General features: G+C 39.4%; 3 protein-coding genes across 5 annotated transcripts in view; 2 read left to right on the top strand and 1 right to left on the bottom strand.

Annotated features, from left to right (window-relative positions):
• The window catches only part of gzf1 (GDNF-inducible zinc finger protein 1), a 498,954-nt gene that overhangs the window by 58,194 nt on the left and 414,243 nt on the right, over nt 1–26,517 (top strand). The window lies entirely within an intron of this gene.
• The window catches only part of ubxn2a (UBX domain protein 2A), a 122,921-nt gene continuing 99,042 nt past the window's right edge, over nt 2,639–26,517 (bottom strand). Inside the window, exons 1-7 of one of the 2 annotated variants that reach the window (XM_074615431.1) lie at nt 10,020–10,151; nt 9,596–9,658; nt 8,326–8,428; nt 7,759–7,868; nt 6,254–6,391; nt 4,271–4,432; nt 2,639–3,597 (exon numbers count right to left, since the gene is read on the bottom strand). In XM_074615431.1, the coding sequence (XP_074471532.1) occupies nt 3,414–3,597; nt 4,271–4,432; nt 6,254–6,391; nt 7,759–7,868; nt 8,326–8,428; nt 9,596–9,639 (741 nt within the window). In that variant the 5' untranslated portion in view covers nt 9,640–9,658; nt 10,020–10,151 and the 3' untranslated portion in view covers nt 2,639–3,413. Of the gene's footprint in view, nt 3,598–4,270; nt 4,433–6,253; nt 6,392–7,758; nt 7,869–8,325; nt 8,429–9,595; nt 9,659–10,019; nt 10,152–26,517 lie in introns of those variants that run through there. The other variant, XM_074615432.1, reaches the window with a different exon arrangement.
• Nucleotides 14,848–26,517, top strand: part of atad2b (ATPase family AAA domain containing 2B) — a 90,710-nt gene continuing 79,040 nt past the window's right edge. The window contains exons 1-14 of one of the 2 annotated variants that reach the window (XM_074615412.1): nt 14,848–15,086; nt 18,090–18,253; nt 18,748–18,779; nt 18,892–19,033; nt 19,554–19,653; nt 19,766–19,895; nt 20,085–20,228; nt 20,355–20,430; nt 20,641–20,742; nt 21,694–21,805; nt 21,932–22,047; nt 22,259–22,433; nt 22,721–22,809; nt 24,385–24,544. In XM_074615412.1, the coding sequence (XP_074471513.1) occupies nt 14,988–15,086; nt 18,090–18,253; nt 18,748–18,779; nt 18,892–19,033; nt 19,554–19,653; nt 19,766–19,895; nt 20,085–20,228; nt 20,355–20,430; nt 20,641–20,742; nt 21,694–21,805; nt 21,932–22,047; nt 22,259–22,433; nt 22,721–22,809; nt 24,385–24,544 (1,641 nt within the window). In that variant the 5' untranslated portion in view covers nt 14,848–14,987. Of the gene's footprint in view, nt 15,087–18,086; nt 18,254–18,747; nt 18,780–18,891; nt 19,034–19,553; nt 19,654–19,765; nt 19,896–20,084; nt 20,229–20,354; nt 20,431–20,640; nt 20,743–21,693; nt 21,806–21,931; nt 22,048–22,258; nt 22,434–22,720; nt 22,810–24,384; nt 24,545–26,517 lie in introns of both variants that reach the window. The other variant, XM_074615411.1, reaches the window with a different exon arrangement.

The following is a 26,517-nucleotide window of genomic DNA, read 5'->3' on the forward strand; positions in this document are numbered from 1 at the left end:
AACAAGGAGCCGGAAAGGTGTGCGTGTGAACTCAACTAGGGCATCAAGTATCAAACTGCATATTTCCCACACTGCATCATCATCATCATCATCATCATCATCATCATCACCATCTAGTCATGCATCATCATCATCTATAGGCTACACTTCACACTGCAAAATAGTTTGTTTGGCTAACAGTAACTGTATTAAGTTTATAGTTGGTAGCCTACTTTAAGTTTAACATGTAAAATTTTACATAGGCCTACAATTTTACATTCAAATAAACAGGTTAAGTTCCACCCCTTCCGCTGTCCCCCATGGGACCTTATTTCAGAAAATGATGTAGGGTAGTCAATGGCTAAGTTGATGGAGAGACAAATGTTTTTGACCCCATTTGAATTGAAGTGTCGAACTTCATATGTAAAACTTAGCCTTTATAATCTATCTAAAATCTTATGTTGTGCAGGGTCACATTTTTATTGTAAGATTACTATTTTGTTTAATTTAGAGATACCCTTAGTTATATAAAATAAAATCATTCTTTAAAATACATGAAAATAGTTCCATCGAGGCTTGACTGAAAAGAAAGTAAGTCTTTTCTACACATTTTTGTCTGGTTGGAGAATGAGATACACTTCTACGCATGCTTGTAATGCTATTTTTAAAGGCCTTTTTTCCCTTCACTTATGATATATTAAGTGCCTTTCATTTTCCCACAAAGTCCTTTCATAAGCGGCTCCTTCAGTGCAAGATGCTTACTCTCCACAGTAAGCCTCTCCTCAGAGCATGACAGCAAACATGTCACGGAGACCTCGACTGGTGAACCCAGACCTCTCCATAAATTCCAAGCATGCAAACCCTCAACCAAAACCACATTATTGACAATGAGAAAGGCACCGCTGCAGAAAAGTCAAGCATATGACCTGCATTAGAACGGGTATGTTTCCGATAATGCGTGAAGAGGAATGTGCAAAATGAAAGGTTGGCTGCTGCACGACTAAAAGGGTCATTCTGAAAGGAAATGTGGGAGTTAAAGGGAGAGTAATTCCCTGCATGCTTAGGCTTATTAAATATGTAGCAGAAAGGAAATGTGCTCTCTTTTAGTCTTTAGCCAGACCCCCTCTGGCTGCCAACCAAGTGATGCCCACAGCCTGCACGTTCAGGTAAAAAGCTTAAACTGTGGCCTCATAGAAAGGTAATTCTTCAGAGGGGATTATAATATTCAAGTCATTTCTTCCCCTGACCTTGACCGTCCTGAGGCTGTCATGTCTTCTTCCTCAGCCACGAGCAAACACATCCCCTCTCCTGTTCTGCGCACCCCTCCCTCCCATTGCTTTAAATATTGAAGATGGATAATGGCGTTCGCCTTCTTCCCAAGGCAGAAAGCTTGGAGACGGAGAATCAAGCGCGTTAAAGCACACGCATGTCCTTACACATGCCAAGAAACACAAGATGCCTCATTCAAGAATAAAACCAAGGATTCAACTTTACTCAACCCCATCTCAATGCGATTTTTTGCCACGTTTTTGAGTAGTTGTGCTGTGAAGCAACTTAATTCTACAACCCAGTGAACACTATTACGCATCAGTAGCCCCTCCCTGCCTCCTTAATCTAAATCCCCATTTAAATCTGTAATGACAGCGCAGATGTTGCACTACCACACGGAATAAGGTGCTGCTTGGTGTCATGTCATAATCACTGCAATAATCATGATCACTTGAAGCCGATGGATGCCTTAAAGGGGAACTACGCCTATTTTCTGAATTCATACATGTTATTCCTATTGTCTAAGACAGTCCAAAAAATATTAATAAACATGAACAACTCTCTCCCGCATATAAAAACTAGAGTGCTGAAACTCAAACTTGTGATGTCATAGGGTATAAAGTGTGGAGCTGCTCCATTATATGATATTGTAGGCTATATAGTGTAATATAACCCTATCCCTAATATTTTTGGACTGTCTTAGACCATAGGAACAACGTGTACGAATTTTGAAAATGGGTGTAGTTACCCTTTAAATATGAAATATTTCTATCAGCAGTCTTCACACCTGGGCAGTAATAATATGAATTTAAATTGGCCAAAGTGCTTTTGGTAATATAACACTTCATTTCAGAATCAAAATCATTTGAATGAATTCATTCAGTATTCATTTTGGCTTTGTCCAAAATTGTATGTATCTTTTCGAACGCACTGAACCGTAATTTACGTCGTCACTTCCCGAGAGCCTCCTTGCCGGTTGGAGACGTGTAACCATGGTAACCCGTGCCAACCTCATGTGATGAAAACGTCAAGAGAACCAAAGTCTGAATACATTTGAAATATATATTAACGCCAAGCAAAGTGAAATCTTATGCTTACAGTTAAATTGAAGCGTTATTGATGTTACGGACCTGTACGTCAACGTCTGTTATGAACGTTGTCGTTACTACCGCATTGTATTGTGGGATGTTTATGCTGCCATATTGTCCAGCGTTACATACTGTAATATTTCACCGGAAATAGTATGCAATTTGCATACTATTGGTTTCATACTAAGGTTTCGGGCACTAAAATATCTCATATACTGTTTTAGCACACTAAATAGTATGTTAGTATGGAATTTCGGACGCAACTTTTATTTTACACCAAAAAAGAAATAAAAATACGCAGAATGAGGATTTTTATTGTACCTTGATATGTCTTAAAGGATGCAGTCAAATAAAACAATACATTATACATTCTGAATTAAATATCCCCACCCCCAAGAACAAAGGCAAATGTTCACAAAAAAAATGGCAAAACAATTCTTGGACCTCAACAGTCAGGCCAACACAAATAACATCTTTTCTCTCTTTAAATAATGTGCAAACAAAACATCACGTTTGTTAAGTATAATTGTAAACTCAGAGATACAAGCTGAAATATCAGCCCCTTATATATATATATATTATTTATTTTTTACTGTAAATAGTGCAGAAAAACTGGTGATCACAGTTTGGGAAGACTTTAGAGAGTTGGTTGGCGGTGCTGGTGGTGGTATTGTGCACGTGTGTTTGTAAGTGAGGAAAGAAGGGAGGGTTACATGTGGTGGACCAGCAGACGGAAAACACATGGTTGACCATCTGCACGGGCGACACAATTGGTTTGCCTTTCTGGAGTCTGGGGGTTTTGGGAGATCTGTTGGCAGGTAAACACCATCCTCCAGAGGAAGAAGACAAAGTAAGCATTGACAACAGCACCTCAGCACCTGTGAAGAACTAACAATATCTCCATTAGGCTGTAGATAATCCCACATAGAGGTTAATATACAACAAATGCAGCACAAACTGCAGAATAAAGAAGGATTATAAGTTATAGGAGGCCTTGAGACTGCAATCAGGGTCATGGTGAGGTGTCAGTGAAGGGGTAAGCGGTGTTTTGAGTGCGTTACGGGGGGGCCCTTTTAGTCAGGAGTGTCCGAACGGGGCCTGCGTGTCCAGGGGTCTCTGGACGATGACGGCGTTGGACAAATCGGCCTCTTCTAGACTCAATTCTTTGTCGCTGAGCTCCCGGAAAGGAACTGATGTTGTCAGGACGAACGGTGGGCAGCTCCTCTGGCAGCGTGCCACGAAATCTTGAACATCAGTTATCCTAGAGAAGGAATTAGAGATGAAAACTTAAAAAAAACATAAACAAGAAATGATTCCTCATGCCTGTTCCTTCTCTGTAGCAAAGCATCACCGCTCAAATTCTCCACTCTCTCTCTTGTGACACATGATGTCTCTCTGAAGCACTATACTAGTAACGTCATCCATTATTAATCACGGCCCTGCATACACGAGCGATCCTATGGCAGACCCTACTCCTCGCACACCGAGGCTGGCTGAAGGTTGGAGGGGTTCAGCCCTCCCTATCCTTAAGCTAACCCTGTTATATAAATGCTGCATCCGAGTTACGCAATCCCTCTCTGGGGATTTTATAGATCCACTCCGTTGCTACATCTCAGATTATGTTTTCTGCAGCCCCATGCACTGTGGCGGGGGATATAACATGCACCGTGCCTTCAACTCCAGCAGACTAGAACAAAGCATTATGTAATCCTCAAACAAACCCCCCTCAGCAGCTCTAGAGCTAGTACAAACAAAAAATCTTATGTCATCCCTTGAACTACTTCTTTTCCTGCGATGCTTGAGATTAGGGGATTTACAGAGCAGTATAGTAGGGGTGGAAAGTGTCAAGATATTCCTTATGCAGAATACTCAAATATAATTTGATGATGTCAGCGTCAGATGAGTTTTGGCCTTTTGGACTTTGTGATACTCACCGATGCGATAGGTTAAACCTCTGCACCAGTCTCCTGCCGTCAGCCAACCAGATCTGCAGGGAGGTAACAGGAAGGGCGTGGTCTAGTGTTACCATGGGAATAGGAGGAGATTCTCCATCCTCGTGCACAGATGGTGACCTGGCCACTACTCTGGGTGCAACGCTGGGAGTAAACAGAAGTAAACAACAGATTACAAATCAGTTAAAAGTGCATAAATACAGCATGTGCACTGTGTGTTTTCTAAGTCAATTACTGTGTAGGCAGACAAAACTCTTTTTATAAGCAAAATATTGTTTGGACTCTCTGGACAATTTAGTATTCATACTGTGATTCTATGAAAATGATGAGTTCATAAGGTCTGTTTGCTCTGATTTGCTTGTGGGTGTTTTGATACCTGGATTTAGAAGGACACCTAGTGGTAAAAAGTAGTATAGTATCTAGGAGCTTGAGACAGACACTACTTTAAAACCGTGGTAGGCAGAATATTTTTGGCATCATTGGGCAAAAATTCCATTATAACCTTTCAGCATATTGTAATTCAATGCTCACCGCTGCGGCGCAACGCATACGGTTAGCAGAAGGCTTAATTTTTAGCAACATTTTCTCTCCATCTCTGAAACGCTTTGATGATATTGTAGCTAATTAGAGCCTCGAATCCAAGTATGTGAGTAAAATGTATTTATATAGCGCTTTTCACAGACATGCATCACAAAGTGCGTAATAAGATCACTATGCAAACATAAAGAAAGGGCTCATATAAAGATGTGGTAACCACACGAGCCACGTGATTAATAAATGAAAAAATAAAAAACACAATGAATAGAGAAAAGTACATAGTAAATACATAAAGTGCAAGCCTGGTTCATACAGGTTTCCGAAAAACAAGTCTTTAACTGACCTTTAAAAGAATCTACAGAGTCAGCGGACCGTAAGGGTGCGGGCAGAGTATTCCTTAGTTTAAGTGCTACAGCCTTGAAAGCTCGATCACCATGGGTCTTAAGACGAGTGCGTGGGACAAACAAGTTTTGTATATTTGACCTAAGAGAGCAAGATGATGAGTAAGGGCGAAGTAGACCAGACACATATGCAGGAGTCTGACTGTGCAGTGCTCTGTAGGTGAGAGTAGGAATTTTAAAGTGGATCCTAAAGGCTACCGGGAGCCAATGGAGAGATCTGAGTATCGGGGTGATGTGAGACCTTATATTTTTCCTAGTGAGTAGTCTAGCGGCAGCATTCTGAATTGATTGCAGACAATCAAGAGCAGACATACTGAATGAGGAGAAAAGTGCATTACAGTAGTCAATGCAATATGAAATAAAGGCGCGTATAAGCATCTCTAGTTCAGTCGTTGAAACAACAGATCTCAGTTTACTGAGTGGTTTCTTAAGTGGAAAAAACAAGATCTGGTCAGATGCTTAACATGGGTGTCAAACGTCAAGGATTGATCAAATATTATCATCTCAAAGGGCTTTACAGGCCCACAAGTTTACAAAGAAAACAAGAGGGTAGTTCTCATAGAATTGCTGCTATAGAACAGCATCAGCATCACAATGATGATCGGGATGATGTTTGAAATGAATGACCAGTACTTGGACAGGTTACAGTATGAAGCGTGTCAACATGCCCCCGCTCATCTGGTGGGAGGGGCTTAGGACAGAGGGGAGAAAGGAGAGTTGCAGGATGAGGGCTGTATTTCCAAATTCAGGTGTTTTTTTGCATTTTTTTCACAGGAGACTGCCACTTGAATTACAATATGCTGAAAGGTTATTATGGATTTTTTGCCCAATAATGCCAGAAATAAACTGCCTCCCCCAGCTTTAAAACAATAAAGCCAACTCAACAGGTCCATTATTGATTATTTATGACATTATTTATATGCTAAATCACTCTTTTTTAATAAAGGTCAAATCATGTGTCAACATATATAATACTCTGAAATGTAACCTTTTACTTGGTAATATTATCACAGCAGCAATCTCTTACCTGCCCAGTCGGTACCCTCGGCCGCTGAAGGGGTGAAAGGCCCTCTTCCTGGGAACATAATTTTCCTCCGTCAGATCCTCCACGCTGATCTCCAGCTCCTCCTCCTCCGCTCTGCTCTCCCACTCCGTCGGAAGCTCCCTGAGACAGACAAAAGACCGGGCTCGGAGTCTAGTCACATCAATCAATATGACAAATGAGCAGTAATGAACAGTATGCTTTATCTATCTCATGTCGCCTGGTTGTGGTCTGTGAGGGACATCTTGACTGCTAATTTGCCTTTGGGGACTGATGGGGTTGGACTGTAAGATCGAAACCAAGGACAGACATTATGTTACTTTTGAGCTACATATGCTCTATATAAACACTGGATGTATACAGTATATACATTTCACATGTAATGTGAAGCGTTAAAGGGATTGTTTGCATTTGTATTCCTTAAAAGAAAAAGTGAACCACCATTTTGAGCTTAAGTGGAATCTGAAAATTGGTCATTCACCGGCAAAGCCTAACCTTTATTTTTGAAAAACACTGTGACCTGTGGTCAATCTGAATGAGTCAACAACATGCATCATCTGACTTGGCTATACGACAGTTCTCCTTACTGATGGAGATTTCAGGTCGGACACTGGCTTTGGATAACAGTTGAGTGCAGTTGAGCAAACTTTAATTTTATGTTACTGACATTTAAACAATATATTAGTCTAGTTTAAATAAGAAAAGGAGGAAGAAAGAGCGAACAAAGCAGAGAGAACTGAAACTGAAACGCAACTTTATTTGGTATTTATGTAATGTACTTCTCCGTAATTCTGTTTTATACTTGGGTACACCATAATAAAAAGGGTTGTTATTTAATGTTTTTATTATACTTCAGAAATTGCATCAATAAATCACTGATACAGGGTACAGTGGTTTGTCATGGACACAAGCCACATTTTCTCAATACACCCCAGAGCCAACAGAAGGTGATGAAGCGGAACGCCACAATAAAAAATAAAGTAATAACGATAACACTGCTTTGTTATTTGCTTTTGATCGGCTGGAGAACAATATGTGTGGCAATATCTGACCATCGTATGTAGCACTGTCCTCCATCTTTAACCGCTTGACAACGTGAGAGGAACAAATTAGGTTGTTTCGGGCACAAAGTACGGGCCATAGGATGAGTTATTAAAATCCAGAAATCCCAGTGCTTGTTGAAGTAGCTGATAAGTCACTGATATCAATCAACATCCGTATATTATGGTCCTTTTGTGCTTTAAGATTGTAAAATATTACTCAATACACCTGTAGCACCTGTAAAATTCTGTCTTGGCCGCTTTTTATGCCATCATCATTGAAAATCAGTCGTCGCTTTTTCATACGTCGGTGGACTAATTTGCCTAATGTTCACGGGTCTTTAGGCTGTGGTGGAAATGCAGACAACTAGGGGCTGAAGGAAACTTTTAGTTCCTTGAAAAGTAGGTTTCCGGGGACTTTTTTTGGTGGACACCTGGCTTTTCACTCACCCCCTTTTGATGGAATCCAGGAAGTCTTGGTTCTCTGGTATAGAGTAGCTGCGAAACTCTTGATCATTTACAGTGAAGCCATCCTTCCACAGCCTCACCACCATCTCCACCTGGAATACAGGACAAGTAAATTAACCCTGATCAGCCTGAGACACAGTTATCCCTGTACAGTATGTGCTGAACTCCAAAGCTGAAGGAAGGCTCTGCTTGGAGGACACATAGGTGTTAACATGAGCGGGTTAATGAGCACATATAACTGTGATATCACTGTAGATTATTCTGACTAACAATGTCCCCTGATTTTATTTTTAAGTATTTCCCTGCTGCTCATTTTGTATTTATCAAACACACATTATTTATATAACATTATTACAGTAAGTGGGAGTTTTTTTTTCATTCATTCATAGGCTATAAGTCTAGAAATGTATTTACGCAAAGTTAGTACACTGTCAACAATCCCAAAAGACGACTATGGACATATTGGAGCTTTCCTGTGTCACCTACAGAATGCACATGTGCAGAGATGTGGCCCTGAAGATCTAGTGGTGTGAATGTGGTTTTGCTTACCTTGGATGTCCCCGAGGCATCGTAACAAATCTTCTCCACCTCATCGAGGAGGTCCTCTACCGAGAAACTACGCCTCATTGGAGCCTCCTCTTCATTTTCTTCACTGACAACCCATTAAGAAATAGACAATAGTAAATGGACTTGCATTTATATAGCGTCTTTTTAGTCTTCCGACCACTCAAAGTGCTGTACACTACATGTCAGCATTCACCCATTCACACACACACACATTCATACACTGATGGTGCAAAATGCCAACCTGCCCATCAGGATCTAATCTACTCATTCACCACACCGATGGCACAGCCTTCGGGAGCAATTTGGGGTGAAGTATCCTGCCCAAGGACACTTTGACATGCGGGCTGGAGGAGCTGGGGATCGAACCGCTGACCTTCAGATTGGTGTCTTATTGAATTCAGCCTGCAGTCACAGGCTTTATAGTGCAGAAATATTGCATTATTGAGTTCTCGCCCCAAAATTATATTCAGGTTTGTACACCAGAAAATGCACCTCAAGGTAAAAAAGTGCTCTCCTTGACCAACCAAATTGATTTCTCATTCTAGATGCGTCACACATGATACTGACATATAAAATCCAGTGACTGAGTTGTATTGCTATTGTTTCTTTCAGGAAAATGTTGATAGGAGGTATGAGAACTCCTAAATGTAATTGTTCCATTTAAATATAAGGGATTTTATTTATTTATTTATCTCACTTATTATTGTAAGTGTTGGTATTATTATTGTTATTGATATTATTATCATGACCTCATCATCATTATCTTTATTATTATTCATATTATTAATATATATATGTGTATGTATATATACTGTATTATATATATATATTTTACTCATTTATTTTCTTTTTGTTTTGTTTTTGTTCCCCCTATGCTCTACGCATAAAAGGAAGGATATCTGTATGTGTGTGTGTAGATATGTGTCCATGTGTACAGTATATGTGTTTAAGAATAGATATATGTCATATATGACCATCTACCCTCATTCAATGCCAAACACACACCCATTATCCACATCACACACACACACACACACACACACACACACTCTTCAACCTGCTTTTATCCCCTTGTGTTGGTTTTGTTTTGTACTTTGTTATTCTCTGTATAATATATTTTGGTCTTTTTTTATATATGTCCCTGCATATGTCTTCACTTGTTTTGTAATCACTTTATAACACAATAAAAAAAAAAAAAAGAATAAATAAGGGATTTTAAGGAAAAAAAAACATAATAATTGTTGTGACTTACCATTTTTCATCTTTCTCACCCCCCACAGCGTCAATCTCTTTCATGACGTTGTGTGTTTTCCATCTAAGAAAATAAACAAGTGGACAGAGCAAACGTCATAACAGGGCCTATCACAGCTTTAAAGGGATCTTTGATATATTTCTAGGTAACCTTTATTAGCTCAACGGTTTATTATGAAAATGCATTCACTGGCATTCACAAATCATTTGTATATAACTCTATAACCTCATCGATCAAGCAGCCTGTAGCGTTATCAATAATGATGTAAGTGGGCGTCACACACAGAGCCATGGACGCGCACAGAGCCAACGACACATATATAACAGAGCCTGTGTATCATAACATGGATTATATAAACATATACACACACAGTAGATGCTCGTTTGCATGCACGTATTAAGGTTAAGGTCAAATAGTGATTTACCAGTCCGTGTTTGGTCGCTTAATCCCGGGCTACACATCTGTAGCAGCCATACAATTCGTGCAGCAGCTCTTCTGCTGAGCAATGTGTGTGACGCATGTTGTGACGTTTGCAGTGCCGTAAGCCGACTCTCTCTTGTCGTAAACTGTACTGCTGAGCTCAGCACTGCACTACAATCAGACTACAACTGAAACTGATGATATACTGTAGTATTAAATGACATGGGAAACACTGATACAAACAGGGATGATATCTATCTATCTATCTATCTATCTGTCTATCTATCTATCTATCTATCTATCTATCTATCTATCTATCTATCTATCTATCTATATCTATCTATCTATCTATCTATCTATCCATCTATCTATCTATCTATCTATTTATCTATCTATCTATCTATCTATCTATCTATCTATCTATAACACCAAAAAACTGACAATAACCTGATATTTTCAGGTGGAATTTCATTCATTCATTCATTCTCACTGTGTAATATCATTTTCCACTTGTGCAATTTTGTTAATAGTCTGTTTATTGTCAATACTGTATATACTGCTCCTATTTTTATACTTCCTTCTATTTAAATGGTTCATATTTTGTTACACTTTGTTTGGCTCTTTTTTTACCGTGTTAGCTGATGCATCTTGTTTTTTTTACACTATCCCCTTTGCTGCTGTACACTGCAAATTTCCCCACTGCGGGACTAATAAAGGAATATCTTATCTTATCTTATCTTATCTTATCTATCTATCTATCTATCTATCTATCTATCTATCTATCTATCTATATATCTATCTATCTATCTATCTATCTATCTATCTATCTATCTTTCTATCTATCTATCTATCTGTGATGCCCTGGTTGATATCTCCTTTCACGCTGCATTCACACACTCACATCATAAGGGATTTAATGACAATAATCAAGCTATTATGATATATGTTATCAATCATCACTGTGCAGTAAATTCCCTAATTGCATTGCAGTAATTATACATTTCCTCATAATCTTCTTATTATATAGTGCATCTGTGGTGCAGTGAGATAACGACCACATCTGGACTGTATAATATTATCATCCTCTGTGGTATATTAATAATCAAATGTAGATTGCACTTCTTCTTTTTTTCAAAATCAACACTTACATCGTTCATACATTCTGGGCTACCACACCTGTCACACTGAAGAGTTGACTGCTATCTGAAGTCTTAGTCTTTTCATGCAAGCATATTATTCTTGTATGTCCAGTGTAATTTTAGACTTATAAGATATGTTACACCACAAGTCCATCCTTAACTTTTTGAAGAATGTTATCAGTTGATGAAGAGTATGGGGACTATCTACATTGCCATGCCCCCTGTTGACCACTAGGAGCAGATAATATAAACAACACTGTGGTTATACAGTATAGGTTACTGTATTACTGTAGTATACTATCAGTCAGAGTCAATTAATTAATACATGCATTCATTAATAATTAACTAAATATGTGACTGAGTCACTTTCAGTATGCATAACAATGCAACTAAACCTACAACTACAGTCAGGGCACAGTCTCTTTACTCTCTGATGTAGCCTACACAAGTGATTTGTCTACTCTTGGTCTCTGAAAGACCATATAAATCCTTTATTTGACCATAAATTCGAGGTATATTAACATATAAACTTGAAGAGTTTTAGTTATAGATGGCTTAATTTGTGTTTCTCAAAAGATCGTAATTCTAATATAATAATAAATAATATAAATATATAAAATAATCAATATAAAATAATAATTATAATATATAATCATATAATGTATAATAGAACATAATATAAAATAGTATAAATTTAAAAACATATTTTTCTTACAGCATCAGAAACCATTGGATTTGTTTTTTTTCTAGTTATAGTTATTACATCTGAAAATTACAAAAGGTTTCAATATTGTGTTCAGTGGTGGAAATACCCATTTTTTCTTACATTCAGATGACAGATAGTTCCTTCAGCAGCTCCATGCACACACACATAATGTATTATCCGTTTGGATTAGGCTTTTTTTTAAAACATAGCTTGAACCAAAAACATGAAACAGATGGTGAGCACAGTTGCATCTTCAGTCAAGCCAGAAATAGAAGAGGCAACACATGCATGCACATACAGGTTTGGATTTCAGCAGTGATCCCCAAACTGGGGTCAAGGGATCCCAGCTGGATTCTGGAGAGGATCACAGGAAGTTCTTGGCAAATTACAATTTTGTTAAATGTCACTTTTGCTTTAGGAAACTTAGTATGATCAAAGGTTTCAAACTTCCCACTGATATTGCCCCACCTTCAGTAGAGACAGAATAACAAAAACATATTGGGTGTTTGTAAATTTAACCAGTTTAACATGACAATGTGAATTCTGCTTGACAGATATTATGATATTTCATATATTCATTATAGCCCAAAATATTTCTCAGATGTGGGAACCAGATGGTGCGGAAAACAAGGCGAGGACCAATACTGAAAACATCAAGAGAGGAGAATGATGCTCAATATTTCAATAACTTAAGACTACATGCATTAAACCTGCAGTAGGCAAAACGTGTTTGGCATCGTTGGGCACAAATTCCATAATAACCTTTCAGCATATTGTAATTTCTAGTGTTCTGAGAGAAAACTAGACTTCTGCACCTCCTCATGGCTCTATTTTCAGGCTTTAAAAAATCTAGCCTGTGACGGGAGACTTGGACCAATCACAGGTCATTTCAGGGTGAGAGCTTTCCTATTGAGCGTTCCTATTGGCTGAGCTCCGGCTGGTGGGCGGTGCTTGGTATTTCCTCGACTGATCTCAACATGGATGCCGGGTCACAAACTTTCTCATTTTACGGCTAAACAGTACAGGCATAGGCATTTCAGTAACAGAATATTGATTCATATTTGATCAGCGCTGCCTAGTTTGACCGTTTGATCGGAGTTCGCGAGTGATTGACAGCTGCTCAGAGACGCTAAGGCTCCAGCCCGGATCTGATTGGTTGTTTTACGCCGGTCTGTGAAATCTTCCAGAAGCTATTAGGAGCACCGGAGGACACAGAGGCACATGATTTTTTCTCTCATGCACTACTGTCAGGATATGGTGACCGTTTTATAAAAATTACTTTTTTAAATAATATTTGCTCCATTTCTACCGACTGCAGCTTTAAGGTTATATTAAAAGAATAACACAAGTTTGAAAGTAGCCTAATTAATATTCATTCCATGTCTAAGTTAGCCTGCAAAATATATTTTAGAGGTAATAATAATAACGATTTTCATTATCTGTCCATAGTTCTGGAGCTGACTCCAGTCCAGGTTTTATATGCCTATAGTTTTGAGTGTGTACTTATAGGCTATTGTACAAATTGTGTAGAAAGTTGAGTGAATTGTAATAAGTAATTGACAATTTGTGAAGAAGTGAACTTCTTTTTCCAAATAAATTGGAGCCTGCCCACTTCCATCTGTTTTCAGTGTCCCAGTGGTGTTCATCTGAAGAGTACACAGTGTACTCAAATTTACAAACATCATATTTTTGTCTTTTACTTAACTATTGTCCTTTAATATTCCTTCAGGGACTTATTGTGCTTCAGTTGTAGCCTATATGGAGCAGTTTTATTCTTCTGGGAATATTCTGTATCCCCATGTGTCACACTGTAAATACTCCAACTGTAAATTGCACTCTATATATAACCCAACACAACACTATTGTTTCTATTGATTACTACGGTCTTTGTGATATTTGTTTAATATCTATATGATACTAAACGAGTTGTCTTTGTGGTAGTAGTCCAGTCAGCAGAAATGAATGCACCTGGCAGAGCCAGACCCACATCCACTAGAGAGGCACATGATTTTCTTTTCAGATTACCTGTCTCATGCACTACTGTCAGGATATGCTGACCGTTTTATAAAAGTAAATTTTTTTTTAGTAATATTTTCTCTATTTCTACCGACTGCAGCTTTAAGGTTATAGTAAAAGAATAACACAAGTTTGATAGTAGCCTAATTAATATTCATTCCATGTCTAAGTTAGCCTTCAAAATAAATTTTAGAGGTAATACGTCACCTTTTTAGAACTGCTTTTAACGTGTAATGAATATTGTGTGTTTTATATTTTTATGATGTCCTTGTTTTATGATCATTTTCTCTGTGTAAAGTGTCTTTGAGTATCCAGAAAAGCACTATATAAATAAAATTTATTATTATTATTATTATTAATAATAATAATATTAATAATAATAATAATAATAATATTAACGATTTGCATTATCTGTCCATAGTTCTGGAGCTGACTCCAGTCCAGGTTTTACATGCCTAGTTTTGAGTGTGTACTTATAGGCTATTGTTATTACAAATTGTGTAGAAAGTTGAGTGAATTGTAATAAGTAATTAACAATTTGTGAAGAAAAGTGAACTTCTTTTTCCAAATAAATTGGAGCCTGCCCACTTCCATCTGTTTTCAGTGTCCCAGTGGTGTTCATCTGAAGGGTACACAGTGTACTCAAATTTACAAACATCATATATTTGTCTTTTTCTTAACTTTTGTCCTTTAATATCCCTTAAGGGACTTATTGTGCTTCAGTTGTAGCCTATATGGAGCAGTTTTATTCTTCTGGGAATATTCTGTATCCCCATGTGTCACACTGTAAATACTCCGACTGTAAATTGCACTCTGTAACCCATAACAACACAACACTATTGTGTTTTTATTCATTACTACGGTCTTTGTGATATTTGTTTAATATCTATATGATAACTAAAGTTGTCTTTGTGGTTGGTAGTAGTCAAGTCAGCAGAAATGAATGCACCTGGCAGAGCCAGACCCACATCCACTAGAGAGAGACAGAGAGAGAGGCAGAGAGAGAGAGAGAGAGACAGAGAGAGAAATGGCGCCTCGATGCTGCGCTCACTGAGGCAGTCTTTTGCAGCCGGCTCGGGACATTCAGTAAAGGGTAAGACAAAAGGAAAACATGGTGAACACAAGGAAAAGCTCACGGCCACGGACTGGTCCCTTCATCTCCTCCAGGACTAGGTCGTCGTCGAGAAACGAGCGCAACTCTGATGATCATGTAAGTCGGTTTCTTTTCGCTCTTGTGCCGGTGAGAGCTGTAGCATTAGTGCTCTAGCTAGTCGGCTAGGTAGCTGCAGCTGTGGCCTCAAGGTGCTCCACATAATATCACTCACATCACAAACACGAGCTGTATTTGCACTTGACACCCACTCAGTCTTGCAGATACACAATCAAACTCTTGAATGCAGATGTTCATACTCGTGTCAGTCGTATTGAACGTGTTGCAACAGCTGTCAGATGTGCAAAGCTAGAGATGTTAGCTTTCTGCTAGCTTCAAGTTCCCTTTGTGTGTTTGGGCAATTTCTACCCGGCTGACTTTGTTTCACCCATTGTTTCCCACAAATTAGCCCTCTAAGTAAAGACAACAGGGTTTTTTTTGACATGAGACTATTAGCTTTACTTCATGTCTTCGTCCTGATTGTGTTAGTGTGAGTGTTTTCCTCTAATGTGAAGAGATAAAAGCTTTAGTTGAGCTAAGGTTGGAGCTAGCTCAGGCAGCTAGCTGACTGTGGGGGAAGGGAAATGAGTCCCATGTTCACAACACTTGATCAGAATAGAAAGCTTTATTGTTATTGTATTAAATACAACAAGATTGCCACTTCTGGTCAGTGCTTTAAAACAAATACTTGAAAACAAAGGCAGATAAAAACATATAACAGGTAAAAACACACACACAGTTATAAAGCAGATAAAACAGGGAAAGTAGATGTAATAAATACATATAAACAGAAGTGTTACACTAGAGGTATCATATAAAAATAGATGTAATGTAAACAGAGGTAATTGCACTAAAATAGGTAAGGTAGATGAAAATAGGTAGGGTAGATGGCTGGCTCTAGTCCTTTATTTAGGAAGTCTGAACTTAGTGAACTCTGTTGTGATATCCCCAGAGACACCTATACAACATGTGTTTACAATAAGCCTTTTAAACATTATACCAAATGCTATTTTTCCTATTTATTCGACATGCACAGTAAATGCATAGCTCATGTTTTTACTCTGATAGCCTGACCCACAAGCTGACAGTCTTTGTCTCAAAATGTAAACATTGAGATTATGCAAGGACAGGGGTTTCTGTGGGGGTTCAAAACACTTAGCTGGCTCTAGTCCCCTATTTAGCAAGTCTGACCTTAGTGAACTTTCTGTTGTAATTGCCCCAGAGACCCCTATACAGCATGTTTGTACAATAAGCCTTTTAAACGTTATACCAAATGCTATTTTCCCTATTTATTCGACATGTACAGTAAATAATAATAACCTTTATTTGTATAGCACCTTTCCAAACATAGTTACAAAGTGCTTTACATAGTGCAAACATCAAGATAAAAACAATACAGAATAAAAACATAAAAATATAGGCCAAAATAAAATGTTGAACATAAGACTTTCGTACAAAAAGTCAACAATAATGAAATTTAAAACAAGGGATTGCTATAAAAAGGCCTTCCTGTAAAGGTAGGTTTTACCTCAGCTTAGTTTATGTTTTGACTCTGATAGCCTGAAACCACAAGCTGACAGTCTTTGTCTCACAAAATGTAAACATTGAGATTATGCACACACAGAGACGGGTGGAGACAGAGCAACATTTCCTCCTACAATGTAGCACATATGAAGAAATTAGGAAAAAATTCTTTACAAACATTAAATGTAAACTTCCCTCTCTGACCAAAATAAAATACTTGGAGAAAATAGTGTCATCGCCATAGAAGCTGCAGGATATGTCAATGCACGTCACAACCTGAGAGACAACCACAACAACAACACATAATAGATGTAACTCACACTGCCTTTTATTTACTCCTCTACTTCATGTTTTTTTTGTTTTTCTACATTTATCCTTTGATATTGCAATACATTGTTATTAATTGTTTTTTATTTGTTTGTTTGTTTTATTGACACAACAAACATTAATTGCTTCATTATTGTTTTCTGCCATTTACATGTATGTTCTTTTTAAATACCCAGATATTGTAATTTGCTTAATGAATTGTATACATGTATTTATATGTTCTTGTTTTTATTTTGTTCTTTTTTCTTTATTATTGAATTGACGCTTTGGCAATATTGTTCACCTGACAGTCATGCCAATAAAGCAAATTTAATTGAATTATGCAAGGATAGGGGTTTCTGTGTTGCCTGCATTATTTACGATTATTACAGCTACTTAACACAGACGCACACTGATCTGATAATTTATAGATAGTCATTTGCACATTCTCGACTTTTAATGGGCTGTTTGGCGAGGGTTTATACTTTTTTGAATTGTGGTAATTTGTGTCTTTCCTGGCTGTGGGTCGCACTGATGACACATGATAATGCCAACTGTGATTAAAAAGGCTTTAGGGTCATAAACCTCACACTTTCACAATGTTATTTTCAAGATATCAGGTTGTTTTTGTACATTAAACTCTCAACTATTTCCTGTGTGTAGACCTTGTTGTGTAAAACCCGACCATTGTTTTGTGACAGCGTTTGGAAAATGATTTAAATGACTTCAAGGTGCACCCATCAGGCCACAACTTCACTGTTTGTACATTATGCACTACCAGGTCTGTCTCTATGCAGTCTGTCAGACAACCTCTATGCAGACATTGCAGACAGATGCCAGTGACAACAGTGAGATATGCTCTCATATCAGCAGGGAAGTTAAGCTGTGAAGGGCGTGAGCATCAAGGGCATATGTCTGGTTGGTGCTCTGTTGTGATTTGGGGAATACATTGAGGAGCTGAGTACAAGGTGTCTCATCATAATACTCCATTTCTGGTGAAGCTCTTGCCTTCGTCTTTGGATTTGATTTTTTATTCGAGCAGTTTGCTCATGTTATTTGCTTAGTAGTCTGGGTTTATACAGTGATTGACTGGGTGTGAATGTTTTATGCAAATAATTGTGAAAGGCTGTCACGGTATATGATGAGGCATCCTCTTTTTCTGTTGTTCACTTGTTCTGATTCTTTTTTGCATTCTCTCCATCCTCTCTTAAATTGGTGATTTTTCGACAGAAGGAGCCCAGCAGTGATGTGAGCAGTCCCAGCAGCCCGCGGTCGGCTCCCCCTTCCAAGCGGACGCGGCGGCAGGCTGCCTCCGAGCCCAGTTCCAGTGATACCTCCCCGTCCCCTCAGACGAAGGGCCAGAGGGTCAGCTGGGACATTCCCACCTACCGCACCAGGTCAGTTGCTGGCCTTTGCTTCACTCATCATGAGTATCTCTGAATGACAGAGTATTACATTGTGCAGCGCAGTGATAGGCTACTACATCACTGCATTGTCTTTGGCAGAAATGTAAAGTTTTGTTAAGACAAAGTTGTCTGTACAAAAGTTAAAATAAGCAGTGGAGTGTGTGGAGTTTGCATGTTCTCCCCGTGTTAGCGTGGGTATTTCTCCTGGTTCTCCGCCTTCCACCTACAGTCCAAAGACATGCAGGTTAGGTTAATTGTTGACTCTAAATTGCCTGTAAAATTCCCCCTGCGACACTGACTAGGATAAACGGTTACAGATAATGGATGGATACTCTAGTCAGTTATTTGTTGTCACTGGCTGTCAAATCAAATCTCATTCTTCTCAAGACATGTATTAAACAAACAAACTTAAGCGTGAGCTCTCAAACAACATTATGTGTGATTAATTGTACATATTTTAACTTGTTTTGTTGTTTTGTTTCTAGGTTGTCCTCTCGCATAATGCAAAATGGACACGGTAATACAATTCTTTTCAATTTGTCCCTTTTTAAAAGCCATAACATTGAACATGTGATTTTAGGGACATACAGTTAAATTGGTCTCTAATTAAAGTTTTGTCGATCCTGCAGCCCATCACCGGAATGATCAGAGTGGAGGGGGAGATCACTCTCATATGAATGGCCATGTGGAGCTGAAGAGGACCTGCCGGAAGAAGAAGAGCCAATTTGAACACCTCAATCAGAGCCTGCTGTTTGACCAGCTGGTCAACAGGTAGCTACCGACACTATCTTTCTTTGCAATATTGCTTCTAACACAAGAGGAACAGGAAGTGGAAATGCTTTCATTTGTGTATACTTTATTTATCTTGGAACATATGGAATTGGACTCCTTACATTTATACTTCTAAAGTTGTCATGTTGTCCAGGTCTGCTTCCTTCACAAAGCTTACCTACTGTATATACAGCACAATCTGTACTTTCAGTATTTTGACATTGGTACGTCCGTTTTATACATTGTCCGACCAATTTTTTTAACATTGCAGCAGTCAAGTCAGGGCTACAAGTCTTATACACCTGTTGACTTAATATGGATGTGAATACCCTCAAATTAGAGATGAAAGTCAGCACTTTACCACCATAGTCATGCTTTAAAATAAGGATAAGAAAAGTTTGTCCAAAACGGCTCTGTAGACTCTGTAGATCATATACCTCTATGAAACAAGAATTGTTTACCCATGTTGCTTTTCAGTTTGTCATATTGTGACTGTTTTGTTCTGTGTGTCTGCGCGCAGCACTGCTGAGGCTGTGCTTCAGGAGATGGACAACATCAGCAGCATCAGGCAGAACCGCGAGGTGGAGCGCCTTCGCATGTGGACCGGAGACACTGAGGAGGTGAGTGTGGCCCCTGCTTCAACACACAACCCAGAGCCAAAAAAGTACAGTACCACTGCCTGATAATCTAATGTGAATATAAGCGCTAATGTAAAGGCCCTGTTTTTTCCAGGAAAACATGGACATGTATTCCCGGGTGAAGCGCAGGAAATCTATGCGCAGGAGCACTTTCAGCATGCCCACACACCACAAAGTCATGAGCAAAAACGAGCAGGAGGATGAAGAGGAGGAAGGGACAGAAGGTCAGGTTCCTACTAATATTGTACTTATGAATCAGTGGAGCGAGAGAGAGATCATGAAAACTTAATGAGCCACCTCACAAAATGAAAAAAATCCAGAGTCGATTGCTTAGTGTACTTTGGGTAAATCTTTTAAAAAGCTCAAATTTGGTAGTGTCTGAAGTTTGAAAAACTGCATTTTGTGACTTTCAGATTCTCAAGGTGAGGAAGAAGAGGAGGATGCAGAGGATGAAGATGATGAAGGGGATGAAGCAGAAGAGGCAGGAGAGGAAAATGACAGACCGTACAACCTGAGGCAGCGAAAGACAGTGCAGAGATATGAGGCACCACCTATTGGTAATCGCTAATCTTTTTTCCTTATTAATCAAACCTTTTTATATAAGTGTTAGCTTTGTTCATGTTCGAAACTATTTTTAAAGGCTTGGCGTGTGACAACCAGTCGCTGTGTGTTTGCTTTCTCAGAGCCAGTGAACAGAAAACAGAGCAACCCCACACTTTTTGACACCCACAGATCCCCAGCAAGGAGAAGCCATATCAGGTCGGTAGAAATTTGTGTAAAGTCCCCAGTCAGATCAGATGCTAAACGCGTTACAATGTGTGACTTCTAAGCAGCTTTTGCACTACCGTGACTAATGAACTGAGCTGCGGTTATAAAAAGCTTTTTACACTTTCATTGGTCTCCGCTGATTCAGGAATATGACTGTGTAATGGTGTGATACTAAATCTAGATTGTCACACTTAACTCCAGAGTGAAGAAACATGCCATTCACAGCAGTGACACCACCTCGTCTTCTGATGAAGAGCGGTTTGAGCGGAGGAAAAGCAAGAGTATGACACGGGCCAGGAACAGGTGACGACTGCTGCTTTCTTTCATCTTCTTCTGTTTTACTTTTGCTTTCATCGGAACATTTTTCTGGTATAGTTCTTTGTTAAAGGAACTACAAAATAAGTGAGATCTATTACCATACATGCCAATCCTATTTTTTTGCCTGGACCGCAGAGGGCCAGCCCTACAAACCTAAAAGTCTGTGACTGAGTGATGAAGTTACACAATTGGTCTGCAGAGTGTTGGAGTTTTCTCATTGGCCGCTGCTCTTTCAAAATGAAAAGGTGGGAACAGCCCTTCGTTTACGTTTTCGGGGGGGCGTGTCAGCGGTTCCATTCACCGGCACGAGTGCTCCTCTATCGGCGCATTTCCACCAGATCCAGTGACGGAGGGCATCTCAACGCTTTTCATTAATTTTCTATGGAAACCAGGAGAAGCACTCGCCCAGTGCATGGTGGGAGTGTTGTGGCGAGTTGGAGAGGGTCTGTATTTGCATAAAGTTGAAAAATCTCAACTTTATGGAAACAAGCCTGTCTAGCGCGACACGTCCATCTCACGAAACTTGGACCAAGCTGACAAACTAGACGATATAGTTCTAAAATGAAAACAGATTCAGCAGTAGCGTAGCCTATTTCTCGCCTAAACTGTTTTCAGAAGTAGATTTTTGTGGATTGTTAAGACGAAATAACAGAAAGTTTATGAGCAGGCCGCCATGATGTTTCCTGTTTGAAACGGCGAGCAGAAAACCAGGGACCAATCAGATGCATTGAGCGATAGGTCACCGCTTGGACGGCCTGTTGAGTGGGGCAGCGCGTCCCATAGTGTCCTCGACAGACCTGGTGGACATGTACCGCTGGATTTAACATTACAGACATGACCACTGACTACTTGTGTAACAATTTAGCCACAAATTCACAGACTGATCGTACACATTGCAGCCATATACTCGGTTTTGACTGAGTCTTCTTTCCACAGATGTTTGCCCATGAACCTGACTGCAGAAGACCTGTCTAGTGGGGTGCTGCGTGATCGGGCAAAAGTGGGTGCCAGCTTGGCTGATGTGGATCCCATGAACCTTGATAACTCTGTGAGTGGAAACGCTAATAAATACCAAAGAGCAGTAGAGCAGCACAGTTTTAGTCTTAAAATGTGGAAGTGTTCAAGTTTTTATGAGCCAATTACTCTTTGAATGGATATCTTCTTTTTTCCTCAGGTGAAATTTGACAATGTGGGTGGTCTCAGTAATCACATCAAGTCGCTAAAGGAGATGGTAGTGTTCCCACTGCTTTATCCCGAGATCTTTGAGAGGTTTAAGATCCAGCCTCCCAGGTGAGAGAAGCTAAGATGTGATTATGTGTTTAATTCAAGAACTTTATTTGGTTTTAAATTTTGTTGTATTTTCTTACATGTTATATGCTGTCCACTTTCATGAGGACATTTTATGTTTGTGTTGGTACACAGGTACAAGATATTAAAGTGGCTTACTGTGCCATTATCAAATAAACACGGTTTCCATTTCCTCTCCCTTCCCTTTTTTTAGAGGGTGTTTGTTCTACGGCCCTCCGGGGACAGGAAAGACCTTGGTCGCACGGGCGCTCGCCAATGAGTGTAGCCAGGGAGACAGGAAGGTTTCCTTCTTCATGAGGAAAGGAGCCGACTGCCTCAGCAAGTGGGTCGGTGAATCAGAACGCCAGCTACGCCTGCTCTTTGATCAGGTGAGACACCCAGGCAGCACACTGGTGAGGTCGAAGGCAGCTATCGGATAATATCTTTGTAACCATAGCTTCAGTCACTTGACCTGAATTGACTTCACAGTGTAAATAGAAAACAGGTGGCTGCTAGTAGAATAATCCATTTTCATTTCAGCTATTGTAACTTAGTATTGCCTTATTGCTTTTCACTTTTTTGAGAAAATGTACTTCTTCTATTAAAGTAAACTGAACCCAGACAGCTTTAATATGTGTTTTTCAATGAGTATAATGTTTTTTTCTGGTTTGAGCAGGCTTACCTGATGAGGCCATCCATCATTTTCTTTGATGAGATTGATGGTTTGGCTCCTGTTCGCTCCAGCAGGCAAGACCAGATACACAGGTAAGGCTAATTAACAAACCTTAAATGGATAGCTTGGATTTGGTTGTTAAGTGAAGTTTTATGCGGTTCTACAACATAGTCGTGTATTACCTACATGTGTGTTATTGTGGGACTTTGGTGTTTGAAAGGGTTAGTTTGGATTCACTAAAGTCACACAGTAAGACACAAACAAGCTAACCAATCGAGGCAGTAGTAGATCAGCAACCCCCGTGTTCTGCGAGGTAAAATGACTGTTTTTGGAGTCTGGTGGCTTTGTAGAGAGCATAGATAACGGCTTTTTTGGGGCGGTTGTAGCTCAGTGGGTAGATTGGGTCGTTCTATGACCGCAAGGATGATGGTCCTATTCCCGGTCTTAATGTCTGCATATCGAAGTGTCCTTGAGCGAGACACTAAACCCCAAGTTGCTCCCTGAAAGCTTTACAGTAGCCCACTGCCCCTAAATGCTTAGGATGGGTTAAAAGCAGAGATCAAATTCCATGTATGTATGTATATGATGTATCTAATAAAGTTCAAGTTTTTGAGTTCCACGTCGGAAAGAGCTGTCTGACAGCAAGGTAAAGCGGTGAAAATATACTGACTATAGCGTACACTTGAACTGATATTGATTTCTTAATATGGCAAAAATGCGTTTTGCTGCTGCCTCCGTCCACAGCAGTACATTGCTGAGCTTCCGTGCTTGTACTCCTGTCTGCTTCTCCAAACTGGGGGTATGCTGACCGTCATCTACTGTAGGTAATACACTGACTGTGGATAAGTACCTCATACAACCTCACTTCAAAAAATCCAAACTATCCCATAACTGTACCCCGCAGATGTGACATGCAGCAGCGAAAGTGTCATAGCTGCTTTTACTTTTGCACACATTGCCATGTCTGCATCTGCAGGTCTAAACTGCTGCTGCTTTTATGTTCCTTGCCAATAGGTGGTGCAGGTTTTCTTATACTGCAGGTTCAAAACTACTGGCACTGTAGCTTTGATTTTGGATGAAATTGACTGGATTTGAATTTGGGTGTTTCACATCAGTGACGCTTGAGTCCATATTTGTTTGTTTATTTGGCATTGAGTAGCCATAGCAATGGAAATCGGAAATCGTAACAATTTCACTTCTGATTTAGACCATTTCAGTATGAACTGCAGGTGAGGAAGTATCCTATTATGCAAACACAGCTTCCAGTTGATCCTTGTGGATATGGTTGCCATCTAGAAAATGGAATATTTCTAACTGTGAAATGTAAATCTGGAAGTTTATTCAAAACTTGAAACGTGCTCATGCTTGAGTTTACAGATGATCTCCTCTTTCTGCCATGCTGGGTAAATAAATACATGCATGGAGCTCTAGTCAACACGGAAATAGAACAGTTGATATTTTTGCCCCACGTTGTTTTGTTCAATATGCGTGTTTGATAGACACGGTCTGTGTTCTATTTGCAGAAATAATGTCTTGTTTATTTGGTCCGTACTGGCTCATGATGAGTCTTGTCAATATTGTCTCAATCTCAATAAAGTATTTGGGCTCTAAATGTCTGCATGAGTATTTACATTATGTTCCACCACCTCTCTCTCTCTTCTGTCCAGTTCTATTGTGTCCACTATGCTGGCCTTGATGGACGGCTTGGACAGTCGTGGGGAGATAGTGGTCATCGGTGCTACAAACAGACTTGACTCTATCGACCCGGCACTCAGGAGGCCTGGACGCTTTGACCGGGAGTTTCTGTTCAACCTGCCCGACAAGAAGGTGAGACGGAGTCACGCGTCAATATTGTGTACAGTGGACACATGTTCATTGATGCAGCTACACATGCAAGGTCTTGTTTTCACTGCGCATGGATTTTCAGTAGATGTGTTTTTCATTGTAGGCGGATTAAGTTTTTATTTGTAATAGGGCTGTCAATCGATTAAAATATTTAATAGTGATTAATCGCAAATTAATCACACATTTTTTCTCTGCTCAAAATGTACCTTAAATGGAGATTTGTCAAGTAGGCTATTTAATACTCTTGACAACATGGGAGTGGTCAAAAATTATGGCTTTATGCAAATGTATGTATATATTTATTATTGGTAATAAATTAACAACACAAAACAATGACAAATATTGTCCAGAAACCCTCACAGGTACTGCATTTAGCATAAAAAAAAATATGCTCATATCATAACAAACTGCAGCCCAACAGGCAACAACAGCTGTCAGTGTGTCAGTGTGCTGACTTGACTATGACTTGCCCCAAACTGCATGTGATTATCATAAAGTGGACATGTCTGTAAAGGGGAGACTCGTGGGTACCCATAGAACCCATTTTCATTCACATATCTTGAGGTCAGAGGTCAGGGGACCCCTTTAAAAATGGCAATGACAGTTTTTCCTCGCCAAAATTTAGCGCAAGTTTGGAGCGTTAATCAACCTCCATCCAGACAAGCTATTATGACATGGTTGGTACCAATAGATTCCTTAGGGTTTCTAGTTTCATATGATGATATGATATGATGATATGAAATTAGTGACGTTAAAACGCATTATTATCGCGTTAACTTTGACAGCCCTAGTATGATTGTACATTATACATTTGGTATGTCTTTAAGCTGTTATAAAACTATAGTTATAGTTAATTGTTGCACAGAATCATGATCAAGTTGTATTTGAAATCTCAGATACACGTAATCTGCAGTGTGCTCAAACAAAAGTTAACTGTGCTGTGTACTGTGTTACCTCCGAAAGGTCAATTGCATTAATGCGTTAAAGAAATTAGTGGCGTTAAAACGAATTTGCGTTAACGCGTTATTATCGCGTTAACTTTGACAGCCCTGATATTACACATAGAAGTTCAACAACGGCAGTTTTACCTAAGATATTGTTGCACCACAGAATCTGTATCTTCTTGCCAACTGTGAGATAGCAGAATGCAATATTCTGTATAAGGACAACTTACTGTACATACAATGTTGTACCCTCATGCACAGCCAGCTGTAAACAGTATAATGCAGAAGTAATTGGTGTTTTACTCATAAGAGTCTTGCCAAGAAATTAGTAGACGCAGCCCTCTGGCTATTAAGAGTCCCCACAACTGTTTCTTTCCTCGCTGTTGGATGTTTTGATCCAACAAGCAAGTGGCAAAGCAGATGCTCATTAGGTTTCTGGAAAATTAAAAATCAATTTCAGAAGAATTATTGCTGTGCAGATCAAATGCACTTGCACTTGGGTAGACTTGTTTTTTACTTGTTTTTTTTCCTGCTAAGCACAAAAAAAACGTGTTTAAAGTGACAGCGAGTCAGATAAAAAGCTCAGTGTAGGTGACTCCTCTCCATCGAGCCTGTCTAATGGGATGCCTTGGATCGTTTGTCCACACAAGTGGGATCATTGGTAATCAAAGCCTAATCTGTGCAGGCCATTGCTGGTTAAGCTCACCAGTACTGATTTTAAAAACCTTGCTTTTGTGCAAAGAGCGATCCTCTCCACACATTCGACTTCAGCTCCCTTCCGGTGTTGCCCAAGATGGAAACCTGCGTGAAATCTTGCTCAGTTGTGTCTTTTGAATAGAAAGGGGAGATGTGATGAAAGATGATGAAAACTGTTACACTTGATTCACGACAAAAAAACACTTTGTTCTTAATGTCTGCTCATCAAAGCGGAGTCCTGTGGAGACAATGAGATGAAGGGCGTATGGTGCTGAAATGTTAGCAAGCCCTTCTGTTGAGCTCACTCCTGCACTG

This window comes from Sebastes fasciatus, chromosome 18 (assembly GCF_043250625.1).
Source record: "Sebastes fasciatus isolate fSebFas1 chromosome 18, fSebFas1.pri, whole genome shotgun sequence".
NCBI classification, from domain to species: domain Eukaryota; kingdom Metazoa; phylum Chordata; class Actinopteri; order Perciformes; family Sebastidae; genus Sebastes; species Sebastes fasciatus.